The following is a 22,595-nucleotide window of genomic DNA, read 5'->3' on the forward strand; positions in this document are numbered from 1 at the left end:
CCCTTTGCAGACACTTTGTGTCCTCATCGCAACTTGCTTTTCCACCTATCTTTGTATCATCAGCAAATTTGGCCACAAGACACTCTGTTCCTTCATCCAAGTCATTGATATATATTGTAAATAGTTGAGGCCCCAGCACTGAGCCCTGCGGCCCCCCACTAGTTACAGATTGCCATTTTGAAAATGACCCTTTTATCCCGACTCTTTGTTTTCTGTTAATTAGCCAATCCTCTATCCATGCCAGTATATTACCCCCAACACCATGGGCTCTTATCTTGTGCAGTAATCTTTTATGTGGCACCTTATCGAATGCCTTTTGGAAATCCAAATATACTGCATCCATTGGTTCCCCTTTATCCACCCTGCCTGTTACTTCCTCAAAGAACTCTAATAAATTTGTCAGACACGATTTCCCCTTCATAAAACCATGTTGACTCTCTCCTTGATTGTATTATGAGTCTCCAAATGTCCTGCTACTACTTCCTTAATAATGGATTCTAGCATTTTCCCAATGACAGACGTTAGGCTAACTGGTCTATAGTTACCTGCTTTCTGTCTCACTCCCTTCTTGAATAGGGGTGTTATGTTTGCGGTTTTCCAAACCGCTGGGACCTTTCCAGAATCTAGTGAATTCCGGAAGATTACAAGCAATGCATCCACTATCTCTGTAGCCACTTCCTTTAAGACCCTCGGATGCAAGCCATCAGATCCAGGGGACTTGTCAGCCTTTAGACCCATTAGTTTACCGAGTACTTTTTCTCTAGTGATAGTGATTGTTTTTAGTTCCTCCCTCCCCTTTGCCCCTTGATTTTCTATTATTATTGGTATGTTATTAGTGTCTTCTACTGTGAAGCCAGATACAAAATATCTGTTCAATTCCTCTGCCATTTCCTTGTTTTCCATTATTATTTCCCCAGTCTCATCCTCTAAGGGACCAAAGTTTACTTGAGCTACCCTCTTCCTTTTTATATACTTGTAGAAGCTTTTACTGTCAGGTTTTATATTTCTTGCTAGTTTACTCTCATAATTTATTTTCTTCCTCTTTATTATTCTTCTAGTCATCCTTTGCTGGTTTTTAAAGTTTTCCCAATCTTCGGGCTTACCAGTAATCTTTGCCATGTTGTATGCTTTTTCTTTTAACCTGATACCATCCTTAACTTCCTTAGTTAGCCATGGTTGGTTCACCCTTTTTGTGGAGTCTTTCCTCCTAACAGGGATATATTTTTGTTGAGTCATAAAATATCTTTTTAAATGTTTGCCACTGTTTATCCGCCATCATACCATCTAATCTGTTTACCAAGTCCACTTTAGCCAATTCCGCCCTCATTCCTTTATAATTGCCCTTATTTAAGTTTAATACAGTAGTTTCAGACCCGAGTTTCTCACTCTCAAACTGGATGTAAAATTCTATCATGTTATGATCACTGCTTCCCAAGGGATCCTTTACTTTGAGATTGTTAATTAATCCTGTTTCGTTACCCATTACCAGATCCAAAATGGCCTGTTCCCTGGCTGGTTCCCGACATATTGGTCTAAGAAACAGTCCCTAAAACATTCTATGAACTCCTCCTCAGGACTATTTTTGCCAATTTGATTTGTCCAATCTATGTGAAAGTTAAAATCGCCCATGATTATTGCATTACCTTCTTCACAAGCCCCCCTTATTTCCTGATTCATATTTTGCCCTACAGTGTAGTTACTGTTAGGGGGCCTATATACTACTCCCACCAGTGATTTCTTTCCCTTGTTATTTCTTACCTCCACCCAAATTGATTCGACATCTTGATCTTCTGAGCCAAGATCATTTCTCACTATTATACCAATTTCATCCTTTATTAACAGAGCTACCCCACCACCTCTACCTTTTTTCCTATCCTTTCGAAATGTTAAATAATCCTGAATATTTAGCTCCCAGCCTTGGTGACCTTGCAACCACGTCTCTGTAATGGCCACAAGATCATACCCATTTGTTTCTATTTGTGCCGTCAATTCATCTATCTTATTACGAATGCTGCGTGCATTCAGATAAAGAACCTTTAATTTTGTCTTTTTACCATTCTTTCCTACCCCAGCCCCATTTGCTCGCGCGCTCTGTCCCTTCTTGACACACTGTTTATCATTACCCCCATCACTTTCCTGTACTACTTCCTTGTCTTTTCTCTTTATCATTCTAAACTTCGCCCCACCTGAGCCCTCCCCGCCTCTATTTAGTTTAAAGCCTTCTCTACCACCCTAGTTATTCGGTTTGCCAGTACACTGGTCCCAGCATGGTTCAGGTGAAGCCCATCCCAACGGAACAGCTCCCTCTTTCCCCAGTACTGGTGCCAGTGCCCCATGAATCGAAACCCACTTCTCCCACACCAAACTTTGAGCCACGCATTCATCTCTCTGATCTGATTTACCCTGTGCCAATTTGCTCGTGGCTCAGGTAATAATCCGGAGATTATCATCTTTGTGGTCCTGCTTTTTAATTTAGTCCCTAGCTGCTCAAACTCCCTCAGCAGAACCTCTTTCTTAGTCCTACCTATGTCATTGGTACCTACGTGGACCATGACAACTGGATCCTCCCCCTCCCACTCCAAACATCCTGGGGGTCACCATTGACCAGAAACTTAACTGGACCAGCCATAAGTCTGGGTATTCTGTGGCGAGTGACTCACCTCCTGACTCCCCAAAGCCTTTCCACCATCTACAAGGCACAAGTCAGGAGTGTGATGGAATACTCTCCACTTGCCTGGATGAGTGCAGCTCCAACAACACTCAAGAAGCTCGACACCATCCAAAATAAAGCAGCCCGCTTGATTGGCACCCCATCCACCACCCTAAACATTCACTCCCTTCACCACCGGCGCACTGTGGCTGCAGTGTGCACCATCCACAGGATGCACTGCAGCAACTCGCCAAGGCTTCTTCGACAGCACCTCCCAAACCCGCGACCTCTACCACCTAGAAGGACAAGGGCAGCAGGCGCATGGGAACAACACCACCTGCACGTTCCCCTCCAAGTCACACACCATCCCGACTTGGAAATATATCGCCGTTGCTTCATTGTCGCTGGGTCAAAATCCTGGAACTCCCTTCCTAACAGCACTGTGGGAGAACCGTCACCACACGGACTGCAGCGGTTCAAGAAGGCGGCTCACCACCACCTTCTCGAGGGCAATTAGGGATGGGCAATAAATGCCGGCCTTGCCAGCGACGCCCACATCCCGTGAACGAATTTAAAAAAAAAAAAAAAAAATTTCTCTCCAGCCGTGAGGAGATGTCCTTAACCCTGGCACCGGGTAGGCAACACAGCCTTCGGGACTCTCGCTCTTGGCTGCACAGAACAGTATCTATCCCTCTAACTAGGCTAGAAATCCCTGGAAATAGCTGGCACTAATCGTACCTATTACAGGCCACGTGGCTCATGTCTCATCCTAGAGTCTCTCTCAGTCTTTCCTCTGACTGAAGATAAAGCAAGGTCCTTCTGCCTCATTGACTATTACAGACTGAAACTTACTGCACTTTTTTTCCTTACTCAGAAAGAGTACAGCCAAAAACGAAACCCCTGCTCCTCCCCTCCTCTTCCTGGAGGACTGATTCATTGAGTTGCCATTGGTGTGGGGGCCATGGTAGCTACACTGCCTGTTTTGCTAGGACTCCTGCTGCGCTCAATGAATGGAAGCATTACAGGTGTGAATATTTCTAGGAGGCAACGTGAGGTCCCTGTGATCTCAAACTAATCTGGTATGCGAGAAACACAATTCCATAAACTACTTTGTCTGACTCCCCAGGTAGTGGACCTAACCCACATCCTGAATAACCTGGGTATTCCTGGGAGTTAACTCCTTGTGAGTTAAATTTAACTTCATAGCAACATTAAAACAGAAATTAACACAAAATCCCTTTTAGATCAAATAAGCAAAAATCATAAAATGTGACAATTACTGAGTGTTGAACACACACACAGGTTTCCTGCTACAGAGGCACTTCAAGTTAATATCTTTATGACTCAGTTTCATCATGCTGTTGGGCGTAGCAAGTCTTCCAATTCAGTTTCCCCAAAGCAGGTGCCCAGAACTCACTCATGACCAAGAATCTAGTAGATCTTTCCTGGTTTCTAACAGCTACTGGACAGCAATCAGGAAGAGTAACCATGGCTGATTTTCCCATTCCCTACCACAGGGGAACTGAAGTAAACTGCAGTGCATATTCTTACAAAGAAATAAATTCATAATACACAAATTGTTCTTCACTGACCTCCGAATTTTTGTTCCACTATTTTTTCAGTGTCTTCGAGGTCGACTCTCGCTGCTTCAATCTCCTGTCGTTTCCATTCACCTACACCAGAAATTCCTTTCTTACATACAAAATGAGGGAGGAAATTGACAAGACTGACGTCAGAAGTGACTGAACAAATTCAATTTACCCACACTCATTTCTACTACTCAGCTCCACTTATAGTTTCTTATTGTAAGATATTCAGGCATAAACTGTCATATCTCTCAACCTGCAATGGGTTGAAAGGGTGGTGCATGAAAGTTAACACTGGGGACGCGAGTGCACTTTTCTGTGGTACCAGCAAGTCAGCTGATTCTCCTGGCTAGGGAGTCTTGCGTGTGGTCGCTGGCTTTTCTCAGGTGTTAGCTGTTTAATTAAACTGTTAGCATACCTCCGGTTTTAATTGGGATATAAGTTTCACATCAATTTTATACATCAGTTTCCACGGAAATTCACTCAGATCTATCAGAAGGGTTTGGCTTCCTTATTTTTCCGAGAGCACTCTTTCAAATTATATGCATTACGATTCTTAAATGCTCGTGTTTTCCAGTTGTATCCATGACCTCCTCCTGTTCCTATGCTCCCGTTGGTCCCCTGAACGGAAGCCCTCACTCCTATTTAGACACTGGTAAGCAACCAACTCCAGGCCTTTGCCAATCTCACTCTTCAATGAGATGCAATAGAATGGCTTGGGTTGACTCGCCTTCCAGTTTCCCTCATTCAACGCTGTTTCTGTAGACGGGAGCAAGAAGTTACAAAAAGGGACGTAGACAGACTAAGTGTGTGGGCAAAACTACGGCAGGTGGGAGTTCAATTTGGAGAAGTGCGAGGTCGCCCACTTTGAATTGCACTTGAGAACTTCTAGGCTTATAGACCTACAGCTGAGGAAAGCACTCAGTCAGATAGACATCACTTAACATATCGCCAGACCCATACCCTAAGCTTGCCATACTGAACCAGGAGGTTTCTGGAATCCTTCATGGCGACTTCATCCGTTTCTTTGATTTCCTTTGACAGCCTCATGTTCATATTGAGGAGGGTCTTGCCATAGTCCTTGTATTCATCCATCTGCTTCTTCTTTGCTGTTATTAAATACTGTGAAACAGCACGGTTAAACATTGCAGGCTTTCAAAATACAACTGGAGGCACAGGTGGAGAGTTAATATTTTATAAAGGGACAAGCTGCGGTGGGCCCTGGTGAACTTCCATAACCCTAACCCCCCCCCCCATGTCCTTAACACAAGACTTTCACCGTGTGAACACTAAGGCATCTTTATTTGTAAAGTATTAGCAAAACCGCGAGCGTTCCTTTTATAAGATAACACCTGATGTGTTTTTATTTTGTTAATTATTTTTTCGTGTCCGCCCCTTGTGGTTGACCTAAGCCATGCGGCACGGTCAGCCGAGATTATGGGCTGGCAAGGTGCTCGCAGGCCTCCGTCAATGTTGTTCCATAACCAGATGCTTGGAGGTGCACAAAAGCAGCTCAGAGGTGACTCTCCTTCCAAATTCCCCTTCCTTCCTCTGTGGAATTGTTTGGCCTTGACAGGGAATTTTCCTAAGCCTAGGGTTGTGTATTTTTCATGGGGGCGTACTTCTCCGTAGAGCTTGAAGCTATGGAAAGCCTGTTGGGGGGGGGGGGGGGCGTGATTTGCATAGAATTGCTTTACGTAGATTATAGATGACTTCTGGAGAGAATATGGAAAGGCTTGTGTTTATATAACACCTTTTTATGCATCTCAGAAATATCACAAAGTGCTTTGAGAATTACTTTGTAGTGCAGTGACTGTTTACACGTAAAGAAATGAACACCATCCCCCCACTTTGCCCCCGCTGATTTTGTGGAGTTCAGTGACTCCGCATACTACAACAACAACTTAGGTAACACATAGTTAACTTGGGAGCTAAAGTGCAGCAGAAAGGAATTTACGTGAGCGCACTAACTGGTGAACTAAAAGTAGTGCGAAGAGAATCCAGATGGTCGAATGGTGTGCGATCTGGAAATGTCACTGAGATCTCTCTTTGTCTTCCTCTCCTGGTACTGACCGAGAGCAACGTCGGTGCAGCGTATCGGAAATGTACTGCACGTGGAGGACGCGCCACTGAGATACAGGCCAAAGGGAAGAGGAAGTCTGGGCACTCCTCGGACCTTAAAGGCAGCATCATAGAGTTTGGTGAATGTTATCTATTTATTGGAGGGAGGGGTTGGGGGGAGGTGGTTTGCAAATACACAATCCTAGGCTTAGGAAAATTCCGTGTCAAACAATTCCACAGAGGAAGGAAGGGGAATTTGGAAGGAGAGTCACCTTTAGTGGCAGGATTGAAAATGTACATCACCAACCAACTTGTTGATCTTTCCTTGTTCCAGCAGTTTTATTTCCCTTTTATACAGGAAAAGGGTTGTGCTGATTGTTCAACATTATGGCAGTGAAGTGATTCAACTCATGTTCATCGATCAGTCACAGTTCTATATTTTAAAATTCTGGAGCTAAACTGTGCATGTCTCCGCTCCTCTTGTTCATTTTAATGTACCAGGCTGGAGGGAGCAGGAGTCTGTGCTCCTCTGCAGTCTGTCTTGGAGGGGGAATTGGTAAGAGGGCGGCACTCTGGTGGAGGAACAGGGAAAAACAAACGTGGGTACGGAGAATGAGGCTGCGGTAACAGGAGGAAGGTGCTGGATTGGCCTGGAGGCTTCTCCTTTCATTCCAGGTACCATGGAGCGATTGTATGGTCAGGTAGATGGTTGGGGGGGGGGGGGGGGGCGTTCCCCACTCTGGAGAAACAGGTTTCTGTGGCTCAGGCGAATGAGTTCAGCAGCTGTCAAGGGGTCGTTTCTCCTTCTCTGCCTCCAAATAAGCAGATCACAAAAGGGCAATGCGGCACAGTACCCAACACAGGCTCCGTCACTAAGTGTGATGGAATGACAGCATTCCGCAACAAGTACAGAAGCAGCAAAAGCATTTTTTTTTTAATTCAAAAAGTCAAACTTAAATATCTTTCTTGGCAATACCAATGTCCCTTACGACAATGCTTATAGGGCAGCTGTGGAATCAGTAGCACCAGGCTTTACTGGGAGCAGTTTGTCCCTGAACTGAACCAGGTGCTATGAGAGGAAGTTTGAGTGCAAAGGTCTTTGACGTTCATCTGCGTGAAATTTACACGGCTGCAAACCTCTTCAGGTGCAGACACCAGAAAAGACATGCAGGAAGTTTGCATGCAGTGCTGTTCAGGAGCAAAATGGGAGCAAAGGACTAGCACCCAATTTCCTTCTGCATTGCACCCATTTTTGGAGCGCTTTTTGGAAGCAGGGCAGAGGATAATCAGCCCTGTGATCTTCCGAGCTTTGCTTTAAGGTTTCTTTACAAGACAGGGGGGATCTTTATCCCATATAGAGATGCATTTCTTGCATTACTTGACTTGTGAGAGCAAGTTGCCACTCCTCTTCCCCCTCCCCCCTCAGGCAAAAATTTATTTATAAAACTTTTTGTTTTCTTCAGATGTTCGTACAGTTTAATAGATTTAGGAAATATTGAACGTCAGGTTTCACTATGGAATGTACATTGTGTAAATGGACTGAAGTATTGATGGAAAGTTAACGTACAGTTAAAAGTTAAACTAATAGGAATGTATATACACCATGGATGTATATTGAAAATGGTTTGAAATACTGATTTTTTAAAATTAATTTACAAAAGGGAGGAAAAGTTCTTTCAATTGTTCAGTGGGTTTATCCATGGGAGTAGCTAAGCCACACAACATAGGAAAGTCTTTGGCTTGGTCTCAATTATTTGATGGTAATTGGCCTCGGTGCCCTGGGTTAGGGAAAGGTAAAATTGGTCAGAGTTGCAGCCCTAGCCACTAGTCGGTGACCCTAGATGGCAGTGCAGGTGTGTGAATGTCGGGTGAAGACAGTGACAGGCTCTGAGTGATGTGCCCCATGGTTGAGTATCCTGCCAATACTCACCGTCAAGGCTCACATTTCAGTAATGGCCACTTGGGTGATTTACCGGAGGGTGTCCAAACGTAGAATTAGTGCAACGGGAAGGGAAGTCCTGCAGCCGGCACATCATTTTCCACCATTGCCAGTGACAGTCAGACAGACAATCACACTTATTGAAGAAGCATGTTAAACAAAAAGTATCCCCCAAGGCTTTGTTTCACCTCCAACATACACTTGCAGTGTATATACCTAGTACTACAACATATGATTCAACGGTAATGCCATCATTAATAATTACCTTAAGTATATTGATTTTTTCTTTCATTTCGATGAGGCAGGCATCATCCTCCCGTATAACTATTCTTTTATGCCAGGGATGATTGCATTTGGGTGAACAGAACTGAGCTGTACACGGCCGGAATATACCTAAAATAGACCAAGGCCGTGAGATTATGCCATCGGATACTGGCGTAAGTTTGCTATTTCAACGCAGGTATAAACAGGTTAACATCTCCATTAAAATGGGTGAAGAAAGAACTTCATACAAATGTGCTAAATGATCAAAAGTGTGTGACCCAGTGTGTAATATCAAGTCCGAAATGTATTGAGAATGCAATTCAGCTGGAAACATGGGGCAACTCGGACGTTTTTTTATATTCAAGTACTTAATATACAGGGCAGCAGGTAACCAGAAGACTATTATAAAGCAGTGGCACGTCAAGGGAGTGAGATAATTGTTGTAAATTGTAAATACCTGACTTCAAGATGTGGTAATACATTATATATAAACTTCCAGTTTTCCACCCAACCCTAGGTAACCACGCTGGTGATGGCAGAGTTATTTTCTGGGATCACATGGCTACGGATTGGCTCTAGGCTGAAACTGTAACTTCTGCGGTTTGCCACTGAGTCACTCTAGGATAAATCATAGAATCGTAGAATCTTGCAGCACAGAGGGATGTCATTCGGCCCGACGTGCCTGTGCCAGCTCTTTGAAAGAGCTGTCCAATTTAGTCCCAGCTTTTTCCCCATAACCCTGCAAATTAGTCCTTTTCAAGTACATGTCCAATTACCTTTTGAAAGTTCCTATGGAATCTGCTTCCGCTACCATTTCAGGTAGTGCCTTCCAGATCTTAACAACCCTCTGTGTGAAAAGATTTCTCCTCATTTCCCCTCTAGTTCTTTTGCAAATTATTTTAAATCTGTGACCTCTGATTACCGACCCACTTGCCAGAGGAAATAGTTTCTCCCTATTTGCTCTATCAAAACCCCTCATTATTTTGAATACTTCTAATAGGTCTCCCCTTAACCTTCTCTGCTCTAAGGAGAACAATCCTAGCTTCTCCAATCTCTCCACAGAACTGAACTCCCTCATCCCTGGTATCATCCTGGTAAACCTCCTCTGTACCCTCTCCAAGGCCTTATAGGAACATAGGAACAGGAGTAGGCCATTCAGCCCCTCGTGCCTGCTCCGCCATTTGATAAGATCATGGCTGATCTGTGATCTAACTCCATATACCTGCCTTTGGCCCATATCCCTTAATACCATTGGTTGCCAAAAAACTATCTATCTCAGATTTAAATTTAGCCTTGACACCCTTTCTAAAGTGTGGTGCCCAGAATTGTACACAATACTCCAGCTGAGGCCTAACCAGTTATTTGTAAAGGTTTAGCATGACTTCCTTGTTTTTGTATTCAATGCACCTATTTACAAAGCCAAGTATCCCATAGGCTTTCTTAACCGCCTTATCAACTTGCCCTGCACCTTCAAAGATTTGTGAATATGTACCCCCATGTCCCTCTGCTCTTGCACTCCCCTCAAAATAATACCATTTAGATTATACTGCCTCTCTATGTTGTTCCTTCCTCGGTGCATCATTTCACACTTATTTGCATTAAATTGGATTTGCCATGTGTCTGCCCATTTCACCAGTCTGTCCATGTCCTCCTGCAGTCTGCAACGATTCTCCTCACTATTTACTATGTTACCACGTTTTGTATCATCCGCAAACTTCCCTATACCCAAGTCCAGGTCATTTAAATATAACAAGAAAAGCAATGGTCCTAATACCGACTCCTGGGGGACCCCCCTGCATACTTCTCTCCAGTCAGAAAAACATCCGTTCACCAATACTCTCTGCCTCCTATCCCTTAGCCAATTATGTACCCAAGTTGCCACCGTCCCTTTAATCCCATGTGCTTCTATTTTCCGAATAAGTCTGTTACGTGGTACTTTATCAAATACCTTTTGAAAGTCCACATATACAACATCTACTGCACTACCTTCATCAACTTTCTCTGATACTTCATCAAAGAACTCAATCAGGTTAGGGGCGACTCCCTATCAGTGAAATAATCAGGTAGGAAGATATGAAACTGCCAAACATTTTTCTTTTCCTGTGTATCTTTTTCACTACAAAATACCTTGGATAAAAGTACTTGCCTTTCCCTTTATTGAATACTCATTTTAGTAGAAACAATTGGGAAGCACAAAAACAGCAACAGTTGAGCCATGGACCTAATGTGAGAGATTAAAGTTCAAAGATGGCATTTGCAGTCAGGACTTCCCTAGTAGAAGCAAATGTCAACCTGGCTTATTTGTTAGAAGATTGCAGGTTTGAGCCCCATAGCAGGTGTTTGAGCTCATAATCTAAGCTGATACACCAGTGGAGTACTTTGCAGTGCTGTGTTTTGAACGTGTCAGCCATGGCTCAGTGATAACATTCTCGCCATCTATGGCAGATGGTTGTGAGTTCACATCCCACTCGAGACGGAAGTACAAATCCATTGCAGTGCAGTACTGAGGGAGTGCTGCACTGTTGAAGGTGCAGTCTTTCCAGCAAGATATTAAACCCAGTCTGACCTCTCAGGTGGACTAAAAGATCCCATGGCACTATTTCGAAGAAGAGCAGAGGGCTTTTCCCCAGTGTACTGGCCAATATTTAGCACTAAAACAGATTATCTGGTTATTATTACATTGCTTTATGCAAATTGGCTACCATGTTTCCTACATTACAGCAGTGACTACACTTTAAAAGTACTTCATTGGCTGTAAAGTGCTTTGGGATACGCTGAAGTCATTAAATACTTTATATAAATGCAAGTCTTTCATTCTTTTTGAGGTACTAAACTATGTGGTGCAACACTCCCTCAGTACTGCGATCATGACCTGCCCACTTACCTTCCGGGTTTCGCACCCGGAAATTATCCCTCTACTCCCTTCCGGGCTGGAAGCTAAAATTTACCCCAATGAGTTATGAATCATTTTTGATAATATTGGTGGAGGAAGAGATTTTAGCCAGGACATCATAAGAAGCTCATGTCCTTCTTGGAGTAGTGCCACCAATTGCACTTCCGGGTTTCGCGCTTGGCATAATAGTGTTTATTTTAGCATCAGTGTGAGAGTTTAAAACAAAATGGTCAGCACAGGGAGACTAGATTGTCCCTGGACTTCCTGGCAGTCTTAGAATTCAAAATACCTTCTGACTTGTTCTGCTCTTGGGTAGCACGATGTGCTGCTGATTTTTGCTTGTCTTTCTTCACAATCGTCCAGTGATTTCCTAAAGCTTCCGGTGACCACCTAATAGGTGGGAGTGAAGAGGTCTGTGCACGGCGACCCCTTCCACGTCTGTCTGTCCTCTCCCACTGACTATAATCCTAAAGACAGCGGAAACCAAAGCATTTACAGATGTGTTTTAACAGATGAATTTAAAAGTGATACAGTACCAGCTTGGCTTACTCTGATCTGAGTCAGAAGGTTCAAACCTCACTCCAGGACTTGGGCACATAAACTAGGCAGACACTTGAGCGCAGTGCTCAAAGAGTGCTGCATTGTTGGAGGTGCTGTCTTTCAGATGGGATGATAATGTCAGGCTCAGTTTGCTTGTTCAGGTGGATATAAAAGATCCTAACAGTGGTAGTTCTCACGAAGTCCTGGTCAACGTTTATCCTCAAGCAACGTCACCAGAACAGATTAACTGGTCATTCATTTCACTGCTGTTTGTGGGATCTTGCTGTGCACAAATTGGCCCCATTACTTTGGGAAATGCAGCTGCGTGATGACATTGGCCAGCTGCATCATGCGATGGAAAGTGCTGGCCATACTGACCTAAGCATCAGCCTACTGTTTGATATATATGGGACAGCAGATTGGCCAACTCTGCAGTTGATGCATCTGCTAGCCTGAAAGAAGTCACAGGCAAAACCATTTAGAAGGGATGAGATGACCGTGACTGACACTGGGCAGTGAAATCTCCTGATGCAGATCTGCTGCAGGGTCCATGGAACATTATCAGCTCTGCGACCAGTTCCTTGTTGACCTCCTTGGAGTCTGTAGATCCAGTTCCAATCAGTCGCTGCCAGGTAGATGGGACAGGGCCCGCATAAATGGTTAGTGGGCTAACAGCAGGTGCAGCCAGTGCAGATCTGATGCGTCTGATCTCCTAGATATGCCCTTTTTCATCTTTGACCACTTCAACCATGAAATATGTATTTGGGAAAACTTTGGAACCAACCCCATAATTAATTTGAACTTGATGTTATGACTGTTGTGAGACTCTGGAGGTGACACCCAGATGACTTGCTCTAAGCTTCCATGAAGGCCAGTATGGTAAGCTTCTTTTACACACCTTTTTCAGCTCTTCTAATTCTTAAGTTCTCAAAATGTTTCAATTACAATTGGTTTCCCAGTGAACTAGCAGACAATAAACATTCACCTACTTGAGCTTCCCACAGATATTGCCTACTAACATCACAAAAATTCCCTAAATTTAAAAAATACAACTTTTCATAAAAATTAAAAAAAATAACAAGAAACATTGCTAACAAACTGTAATATTGGAAATATAAGAACAATTAAAAGTTGTCTGCTCCTTTAAAACCTCACATGGAGCTTCCCTTTAAGGCTCACTCCTAAAAGCTCTGGCAACTGGACATTGTTCAGAAAACAGCATACATCCCTCAATGATGTACGAGTTTTCCTTGACATGTAGATTATAGCGAGCTGTGTGGAATAAAACTAGTATTCCATGAGGAAATATTGAGTATGTCATTCACAGTTACAAAGCATAAAAGAAAGCAGTTTACCTAGACCCAGTATAGCAGTTTGTATTGTACGTCAGTGTTAGCTCCTTTATGCCCAATGTAATCTGCGTAACTACCAGGGCACCAGAGAGGACGATTGATCTGAAAGGGGGAACTGCTATGTTGATGACAGAAGAGCAAATATTCCTTTAGCTTGGATCTCAAATGGGTACAGCAGCTTTACAAAAGAAGTCCATTCAGTGCTTCAAAGAGCCAAATCCAAACTTACAGATCTAGATTTGGAACACGACTTTCCACATCTCTGAATGAGTGGTTTTGATTCAGGTTTCAATAATCTGAGGAAGTACTTTGAATGTATAGTGCTGTGTAGGTTCTCAAATGGTTTGAGAAAAATTACGTTGCTCCACACAAGATGTGGCCAGTTGGAGGCCTGGGAGGCAATCAGCTGTCGTTAGTCATGTCTTCAACCATCAAATGGACGGTAAAAATAGGAATCAGCTTCTGGGATACTTATCTGAAACTGCCAATCTATTTCTCCAACCTAGTACCAGCTAGGTACTGCTGTACCCAGCCTTCAAAGCCTTGGTGATGTAAACATTTTTTGTATTGGACTGGATTTAAAATACGTCAATAAATCACAACATTGTTGCTCCCGATACTCACTATCGTAACACATTCCTTTTCTAAGGATTTCATAATATTGTTTTCAGTCACTGTCGCCATCTCGTTCCAAAGGTCCTGTGGATAACAAGGTAAATGATAAAACTATAATACACCATATTGCAGAGTATAGACTGGTGGTTCTGGCGATGTTGTGTGATCCAAAGAAATATTACTAGGGTTTTTTTTTATATAAGAGATAGTATTTTTTTTTGTTAAAGCAATTTTAATTGCTGCTTCTTGAAAGGGATTGAACAGTGACATTAGGAAGTTTTGATGCTGGCATTGTTCCTAACAAAGTGTACTCTGCAAACACAGCTACAAACCCAACATGCCGACTACCACAGCAAGGATAGGTTGCTGCAGATATTATGGAGGCAAAATTATTTCTTTTAAAGTTTAAAAAATTTAAAGAATTCAGGAGAAACTTCTTTACTCAAAGAGTGGTAAGGATGTGGAACTCGCCATCATGAGTAGTAGTTGAGGCGAATAGCATAGATGCATTTAAGGGGAAGCTAGATAAGCCCATGAGGGAGAAGGGAATAGAAAGATATGCTAATAGGGTCAGGAGGAGGCTCTTGTCGAGCATAGACCAGTTTTTGTTTTATTCGTTCATGGGATGTGGGCGTCGCTGGCAAGGCCGGCATTTATTGCCCATCCCTAATTGCCCTTGAGAAGGTGGTGGTGAGCTGCCTTCTTGAACCGCTGCAGTCTGTGTGGTGAAGGTTCTCCCACAGTGCAGTTAGGTAGGGAGTTCCAGGATTTTGACCCAGCGACGATGAAGTTGGACTGAATGGCCTGTTTCCGTGCTATAAATTCTATGTAATTCTATAAAAGCATCTGTTTTTTCTGTAATTAACCATCTGCTAACAGAATTGCCTTTTCAGATATTGGATATTTCAAAGTCACGTGTTCTTGCAAATGTGTTAGGACATTAAATACACAGAAAAAAAAGACACCTTCCCCTTTCTTGTTAAAAGAGGAACTTCACCTCTAATATCTGTTGTTCATCTGTGCTGCACTATATTCTCCAGGTGTCCTGGCCAACATGCCACTAGTTTGAGATTAATTGGTCATTTATCTCGATCGCTGTTTATAGGACCTTGTGTTCAGTCCCCTGTGTTACTTGTACAAGAAGTGACTGTACTTCAAAAAGTAATTCATTAGTTGTGAAGAGTTTTGAAATGTCCTGAGGGATAATAAGGTGATCCATCGAATGCAGAGGCTGGTGGGGTGGAAGGTGAGGACAAGGGGGACCCTCTCATGGTTCTGGGAGGGAGGAGAAGGGCTAAGGGCAAAAGTATGGGAAATAGGATGAACACGGTTGAGGGCCATGTCTAACATGGTGGAGGGAATCCTCGACTGAGGATTCAGAAGCTCTGCTGTGGAAGGTGGCATTGTCAGAGCAGAGGCAACGGTGATGGCGAAACTGGGAGAAAGGAACTTAGTCCTTACAGTGGGAAGAAGTATAATTGAGGTAGCTGTGGGAGTTGGTGGGCTTATAATAGATATCAGCAGTGGCTCTGTGGTAGCACTCTCGCCTCTGAGCCAGAAGGTTGTAGGTTTAAGTTCCACTCCAGAGACTTGAGCACATAATCTAGGCTGACACTTCAGTGCAGTAGTGAGGGAGTACTGCATTGTTGGAGGCGCCGCCTTTCGGATGAGAAGTTAAACAGAGGCCCCATCTGCTCTCTCAGAGATCCCGTGCACTATTTTGAAGAGGAGCATGGAAGCTCTCCCCTGTGTCCTGACCAATACTTATCCTTCAACCAACATCACTAAAAAAAATATTATCTGATCATCATCACATTACTGTTTGTGGAACCTTGTGTGTAAATTGGCTACTGGCTGTAAATTGGCTGCTGTGTTTCCTGCATTATAACAGTGACTACACTTCAAAAGTACTTCATTGGCTCTAAAGGGGTTTGGGACATCCTGAGGTCATGAAAGGTGCTACAGAAATGCAAGTCTTTCTCTCTTTTCAGTTATCATAACCTTTCATGATCTTGAAGACCTCCATCAGGTCACCCTTTAACCTTGTGAGCAAAAAAGCAAAATACTGCAGATGCTAGAAATCTGAAACAAAAACAGAAAAGGTTGGAGGCACTCAGCGGGTCAGACACCATTTGTCGAGAGCACAGTCAATGTTTTGGGTATGTGACCCTTCCTCAGAACTGGAAGATATCAAAGGTGAATTGAACAAGGAAAAGGGAGAAGGGAAATCAAACACAAGGTAAAGGGACAAAAATTAAGGTGAACAGGGTAAAAGCAACAAACAGGAATTCTCTTCCGCAAACGGCAATTGATGCTAGCTCAATTGCTAAATTTAAATCTGAGATAGATAGGCAACCAAAGGTATTAAGGGAAATGGGCTAAAGGCAGGTATATGGAGTTAGATCACAGATCAACCATGATCTTATCAAATGGTGGAGCAGGCACGAGGGGCTGAATGGCCTACTCCTGTTCCTATATTCCTATAAATCACAAGAGAGTAGAACTTCTTCAAGATAAGCAATCCTGGAAGAGAAGTCATAGTCAATTAAACAAAATGAACAAAGTGCCAGTAAGGAACACTGGTCACACATATATGAGAATGCCTTTGGCCAACTTAAAGCATCAGCCTTGGCTCAATGGGTAGCACTCTTGCCTCTGAGTCAGAAGGTTGCAGGTTCAAGCCCCACTCCAGCAATTTAAACATATAATCTAGATTGACACTGAGGGAGTACTACATAGTCTTTTGGATGAGATGTTAAACGAAGACCACCCCCACGTCTACTCTCTCAGGTGGATGTAAAAGACCCCAAAGCACTATTTCAAAGAGCAGAGGAGTTCGCCCCAGGAGGCAAAGCCAATATTTATCCCTCAACCAACAGATGATCTGGACATTTATCTGATCACTGTATATGGCAGCTTGCTCTGCACAATTTGACTGCCTAGTTTCCCTACATTACAACAGTAATTACACTTCAAAAGTACTTCATTGGCTGCAAAATGCATTTGGGACCTCCTCAGGTCCTGAAAGGCACTATAGAAATGCAAATTCTTTCTTTCTAAAGGCAAAGACGTGCATTTATGTAGCGCCCTAAAAGTGCTTTCCAACCACTTTGGAAGTGTGGTCACTGCTGTCCATGTGGGGAATTTCTTGGTCCCTGATTTCCCCCCCACCCCCCAAGGATCTTGTGAAGAGACTGAGTGTTGCCCGTTGCTATGGAAACACCAGCTCACGCCTGCGCCTGGGAGCAGCACTGATTTAAACCTTTCACACAAAAGTTTCTCATTTTTAAAAAAAAAGTCAAGTCTTTCCTAATGGCGGCCAGACCGACCAGACCCGACCCGAGCGGGTCGGCACGGATGTTCGGCCTGAATCACTTACCGCCCCTCCCCCGCGCCACCCTCCGAGGCCCGGGCCCCAAACAATCGCAGCCGCCCGTCAACTTGAAGCTTGCTCGGTGGCTTGGTTACCGCGCATGCTCAATAGGCGGCGCATGCGTGGAAGAGACTGGTCAACTATTCTGACGCCTGCGCATGAGGGTGGGGGGGGGCGAACCCATCCCGCGCATGCGCGTTGAGGCTCCGGCGCCGACCAAATGCGCTTTGCCCATTTCCAGCGGCAAACAATGCTGCGCATGCGTAGTTTACAATTTGTTCATGGCTGTGGTTGTGTATTTTTTTTTATTCGTTCACGGGATGTGGGCGTCGCTGGCGAGGCCGGCATTTGTTGCCCATCCCTAATTGCCCTCGAGAAGGTGGTGGTGAGCTGCCTTCTTGAACCGCTGCAGTCCGTGTGGTGAAGATTCTCCCACAGTGCTGTTAGGAAGGGAGTTCCAGGATTTTGACCCAGCGACGATGAAGGAACGGCGATATATTTCCAAGTCGGGATGGTGTGTGACTTGGAGGGGAACGTGCAGGTGGTGGTGTTCCCATGTGCCTGCTGCTCTTGTCCTTCTAGGTGGTGGAGGTCGCGGGTTTGGGAGGTGCTGTCGAAGAAGCCTTGGCGAGTTGCTGCAGTGCATCCTGTGGTGAAGGGAGTGAATGTTTAGGGTAGTGGATGGGGTGCCAATCAAGCGGGCTGCTTTGTCCTGGATGGTGTCGAGCTTCTTGAGTGTTGTTGGAGCTGCACTCATCCAGGCAAGTGGAGAGTATTCCATCACACTCCTGACTTGTGCCTTGTAGATGGTGGAAAGGCTTTGGGGAGTCAGGAGGTGAGTCACTCGCCACAGAATACCCAGCCTCTGGCCTGCTCTTGTGGCCACAGTATTTATATGGCTGGTCCAGTTAAGTTTCTGGTCAATGGTGACCCCCAGGATGTTGATGGTGGGGGATTCGGCGATGGTAATGCCGTTGAATGTCAAGGGGAGGTGGTTAGACTCTCTCTTGTTGGAGATGGTCATTGCCTGGCACTTTTCTGGCGCGAATGTTACTTGCCACTTATCAGCCCAAGCCTGGATGTTGTCCAGGTCTTGCTGCATGCGGGCTCGGACTGCTTCATTATCTGAGGGGTTGCAAATGGAACTGAACACTGTGCAATCATCAACGAACATCCCCATTTCTGACCTTATGATGGAGGGAAGGTCATTGATGAAGCAGCTGAAGATGGTTGGACCTAGGACACTGCCCTGAGGAACTCCTGCAGCAATGACCTGGGGCTGAGATGATTGGCCTCCAACAACCGCTACCATCTTCCTTTGTGCTAGGTATGACTCCAGCCACTGGAGAGTTTTCCCCCGATTCCCATTGACTTCAATTTTACTAGGGCTCCTTGGTGCCACACTCAGTCAAATGCTGCCTTGATGTCAAGGGCAGTCACTCTCACCTCACCTCTGGAATTCAGCTCTTTTGTCCATGTTAGGACCAAGGCTGTAATGAGGTCTGGAGCCGAGTGGTCCTGGCGGAACCCAAACTGAGCATCGGTGAGCAGGTTATTGGTGAGTACGTGCCGCTTGATAGCACTGTCGACGACACCTTCCATCACTTTGCTGATGATCGAGAGTAGACTGATGGGGCGGTAATTGGCCGGATTGGATTGGTCCTACTTTTTGTGGACAGGACATACCTACGCAATTTTCCACATTGTGGGGTAGAATCCAGTGTTGTAGCTGTACTGGAACAGCTTGGCTAGAGGAGCAGCTAGTTCTGGAGCACAAGTCTTCAGCACTACAGCCAGGACGTTGTCCGGGCCCATAGTCTTTGCTGTATCCAGTGCACTCAGCCGTTTCTTGATATCACGTGGAGTGAATCGAATTGGCTGAAGACTGGCTTCTGTGATGGTGGGAATATCGGGAGGCGGCCGAGATGGATCATCCACTCGGCACTTCTGGCTGAAGATGGTTGCAAACGCTTCAGCCTTGTCTTTTGCACTCACGTGCTGGACTCCCCCATCGTTGACGATGGGGATGTTTACAGAGCCTCCTCCTCCCGTTAGTTGTTTAATTGTCCACCATCATTCACGACTGGATGCGGCAGAGGATGCGACAGGACTGCAGAGCTTTGATGTGATCCGTTGGTTGTGGAATCGCTTAGCTCTGTCTATAGCATGTTGCTTCCGCTGTTTAGCATCCATGTAGTCCTGAGTTGTAGCTTCACCAGGTTGGCACCTCATTTTTTTTAGGTACACCTGGTGCTGCTCCTGGCATGCTCTTCTACACTCCTCATTGAACCAGGGTTGATCCCCTGGCTTGTTGGTAATGGTAGAGTGAGGAATATGCCGGGCCATGAGGTTACAGATTGTGCTGGAATACAATTCTGCTGCTGCTGATGGCCCACAGCGCCTCATGGATGCCCAGTTTTGAGCTGCTCGATCTGTTCTGAATCTATCCCTTAGCACGGTGGTAGTGCCACGCAACACATTGGATGGTGTCCTCAGTACGAAGACGGGACTTCATCACCACGAGGACTGTGCGGTGGTCACTCCTACCAATACTGTCATGGACAGATGCATTTGCGACAGGTAGATTGGTGAGGACGAGGTCAAGTAAGTTTTTCCCTCGTGTTGGTTCGCTCACCACCTGCCGCAGGCCCAGTCTAGCAGCTATGTCCTTCAGGACTCGGCCAGCTCGGTCAGTGGTGGTGCTACCGAGCCACTCTTGGTGATGGACATTGAAGTCCCCCACCCAGAGTACATTTTGTGCCCTTGCTACCCTCAGTGCTTCCTCCAAGTTCTGTTCAACATGGAGGAGGACTGATATCATCAGCTGAGGGAGGGCGGTAGGTGGTAATCAGCAGGAGGTTTCCTCGCCCATGTTTGACCTGATGCCATGAGATTTCATGGGGTCCAGAGTCAATGCTGAGGACTCCCAGGACCACTCCCTCCTGACTGTATATCACTGTACCGCCACCTCTGGTGGGCCTGTCCTGCCGGTGGGACAGGACGTAACCAAGGATGATGATGGAAGAGTCTGGGACGTTGCCCATTAATCTTTTCTATGTTTCTACCTCTCTATCTCTGTTTTTTTTTGTTTGTTGTTTTTTTTGGTGATTTGTATATTCTGAGACCTGGCAGGTAACACCTGTCTGTCTGCACACTGATTGCCTTGGCAACGGGCAGTTGAAAAAACTGTCTGTTATCACCAAGCATTGTTCTGTGAATTATAAATGCGACTTCATTTCGAGGATTTCATTTCCACATCGTTCACCTGAGGAAGGAGGTAGCCTCCGAAAGCTTGTGAATTTAAAATAAAATCGCTGGACTATAACTTGGTGTTGTAAAATTGTTTACAATTAATCTCCAGGCCATTGCTGTGAGCAACACCCTGGAGAAAAATCACAGGGGCATTAAAAAAATTGTGTGTTTCTTTCATTTTCTTTGAACACTTCTGTTTATTAGTTATAAAAATATTGGAGATGGGAATAAAGGCTGTTTGACTGACAGTCAAGAATCATCTAACTGGGTAATGAAGACTCTTCGCTTTTCAATTGGCGTGGGAAGGCAGTGCGCTGTAAGGATGGAAGTGTTGGGCGACCAATGGCAGAAGCGTGGAGGCTGGGCAGTTGGCGGCTGGAGGTCATGTGATGAAACCTTCAGTAATATGTACAACGAGAGTTGGCAACCCTATCCCTACCCCATTGGAAAGCAAACAGACTCTTCGTTGTCCGATTGGATGACTCTTGACTGTCAGTCAAACAAGACTTCCTCCCCCCCATCAATATTTTTATAACTAATAAAAGTGTTCAAAGGAAAAAAAAAATTATTTAATTCCCCTATGATTTTTCTCCTGGGTTGCTCGTCGGATTGTCCTGAAGATTAATCTTCAATTCCTGGAGACCTCCAGGTCAATCCTGGAGCGTTGGCAACCCTAGTTTGGAAGCCTTTATTGATCTTATAAATGACATACCTGACACAATGATTGATTGATTATCACTCCCAATGAGTAATAGTTGTCAAGTGTAGAAAGGTGTAACTGCACATTGACAAATGTTCATGGTTGTTTTGTATTATGTAACGTATTTATCATGATGTGTGCCCCATCAGGAACAAGGAACATTAACAATTATTTTTTTTAAAATAAGCTTATATGTAAAACACCTTGAGGGTATTTGTTGGAAGATACTATTGCTGCAAATTGTGCCCCTTGCATGCAGAAGCTTAAACAAAATGTCAGTCGTTACTTGCCAATCCAGAGATATTGGAGCGTGCTTTTGGACAATGAGAAATCTCTTGCCCATTAGTACCAGAGTACAATTTCTCCACGTCTTTGTACGTTCCTATAAATTCAAACTCTTTGTTAGCTGCATTGAGAGGTCCGCAGCTGCGTGATTGGCCACTGGCATTGGGGCCTTCTGTTGGACAAGAGCAGCCTGGAGATCAGCAGGGGAGCTGCAAATGGATGTAGGACTTACCTTTCTTTTGCCGTCTAGCCCCCTGAGACTGTCTAATCTGAGGGGTTCCTCAGCGCACGGCCGATGCCAGCTTCTTTGGGTGCCCTTCCATTGCTCTAGGGCGGGAGGGGCCAGGCGTACTTCTGCTAACCTCATTTCCATGGCTGCCTTGGCCCCGAGCCTGTCTTAGGCGCAGGTTCAAGTCCGGCTATCTAGGGAGGCCTCTGGACTCTTGATGCAATGTAAAGCGTTGGAGACCCAATATAATTGGGTTTGCATCCCCATTTCCTCTCCATGGTCCCTGGGAACTGGGGATAAGAATATCAGGGCCATTAATTTTGGGGTGCAGTGATTGCTGATGTGCAGTCAAATTATTCTTCAAGAGGTAAGGGGGAGTTTTAGATTTTCTAATAGGAGGTGGAGAGGAAGAGATTACATTGAAAGCAGCAACCTCTACAGTTATATGTCATAAGTAGACATCTCCCTCATGCATTCCTGTTTCTGACAAATAGCAGAACTTTTCAATTAGGCCTTTTGTTACAGTAACACAAAATTAGTTTTTTTTTCTAGCCTGTTTATGCAAACATATTTAGGATAAAATGTGCGAATGTCTGCTGATCCTTGTTTAACAGGAGCGCGAGTCGCAGATAGGTCGTTTGGGCCTGATTTTAAGACCCATGCTCCTGTCAGTCCTTGACAAATGTACCCTATTGCGTATTAACCATCATTACATGATCCAAAGTCATGACTGGGAGAGGAGGGATCAGGCAAGGTCATGAAAGGTGGGGCAAGAAAGAAAGGAAGACATAGAAGACTAACAGGGTCATAGTAGAAGGGGAACAGAAAGACCAGGTGGGTTTATAAACAGGGACAC

General features: G+C 44.7%; 1 protein-coding gene across 1 annotated transcript in view; it reads right to left on the bottom strand.

Annotated features, from left to right (window-relative positions):
- The window catches only part of c19h20orf96 (chromosome 19 C20orf96 homolog), a 52,644-nt gene extending 35,264 nt beyond the window's left edge, over positions 1–17,380 (bottom strand). The window contains exons 1-6 of the mRNA XM_068000757.1: positions 17,280–17,380; positions 13,910–13,984; positions 11,683–11,860; positions 8,502–8,629; positions 5,200–5,358; positions 4,243–4,342 (exon numbers count right to left, since the gene is read on the bottom strand). Of these exons, the coding sequence (XP_067856858.1) occupies positions 4,243–4,342; positions 5,200–5,358; positions 8,502–8,629; positions 11,683–11,860; positions 13,910–13,969 (625 nt within the window). The 5' untranslated portion in view covers positions 13,970–13,984; positions 17,280–17,380. The remainder of the gene's footprint in view (positions 1–4,242; positions 4,343–5,199; positions 5,359–8,501; positions 8,630–11,682; positions 11,861–13,909; positions 13,985–17,279) is intronic.
- Positions 17,381–22,595: the final 5,215 nt, after the last annotated feature.

Source organism: Heptranchias perlo, chromosome 19 (genome assembly GCF_035084215.1).
Source record: "Heptranchias perlo isolate sHepPer1 chromosome 19, sHepPer1.hap1, whole genome shotgun sequence".
Classification (NCBI taxonomy): Eukaryota; Metazoa; Chordata; class Chondrichthyes; order Hexanchiformes; family Hexanchidae; genus Heptranchias; species Heptranchias perlo.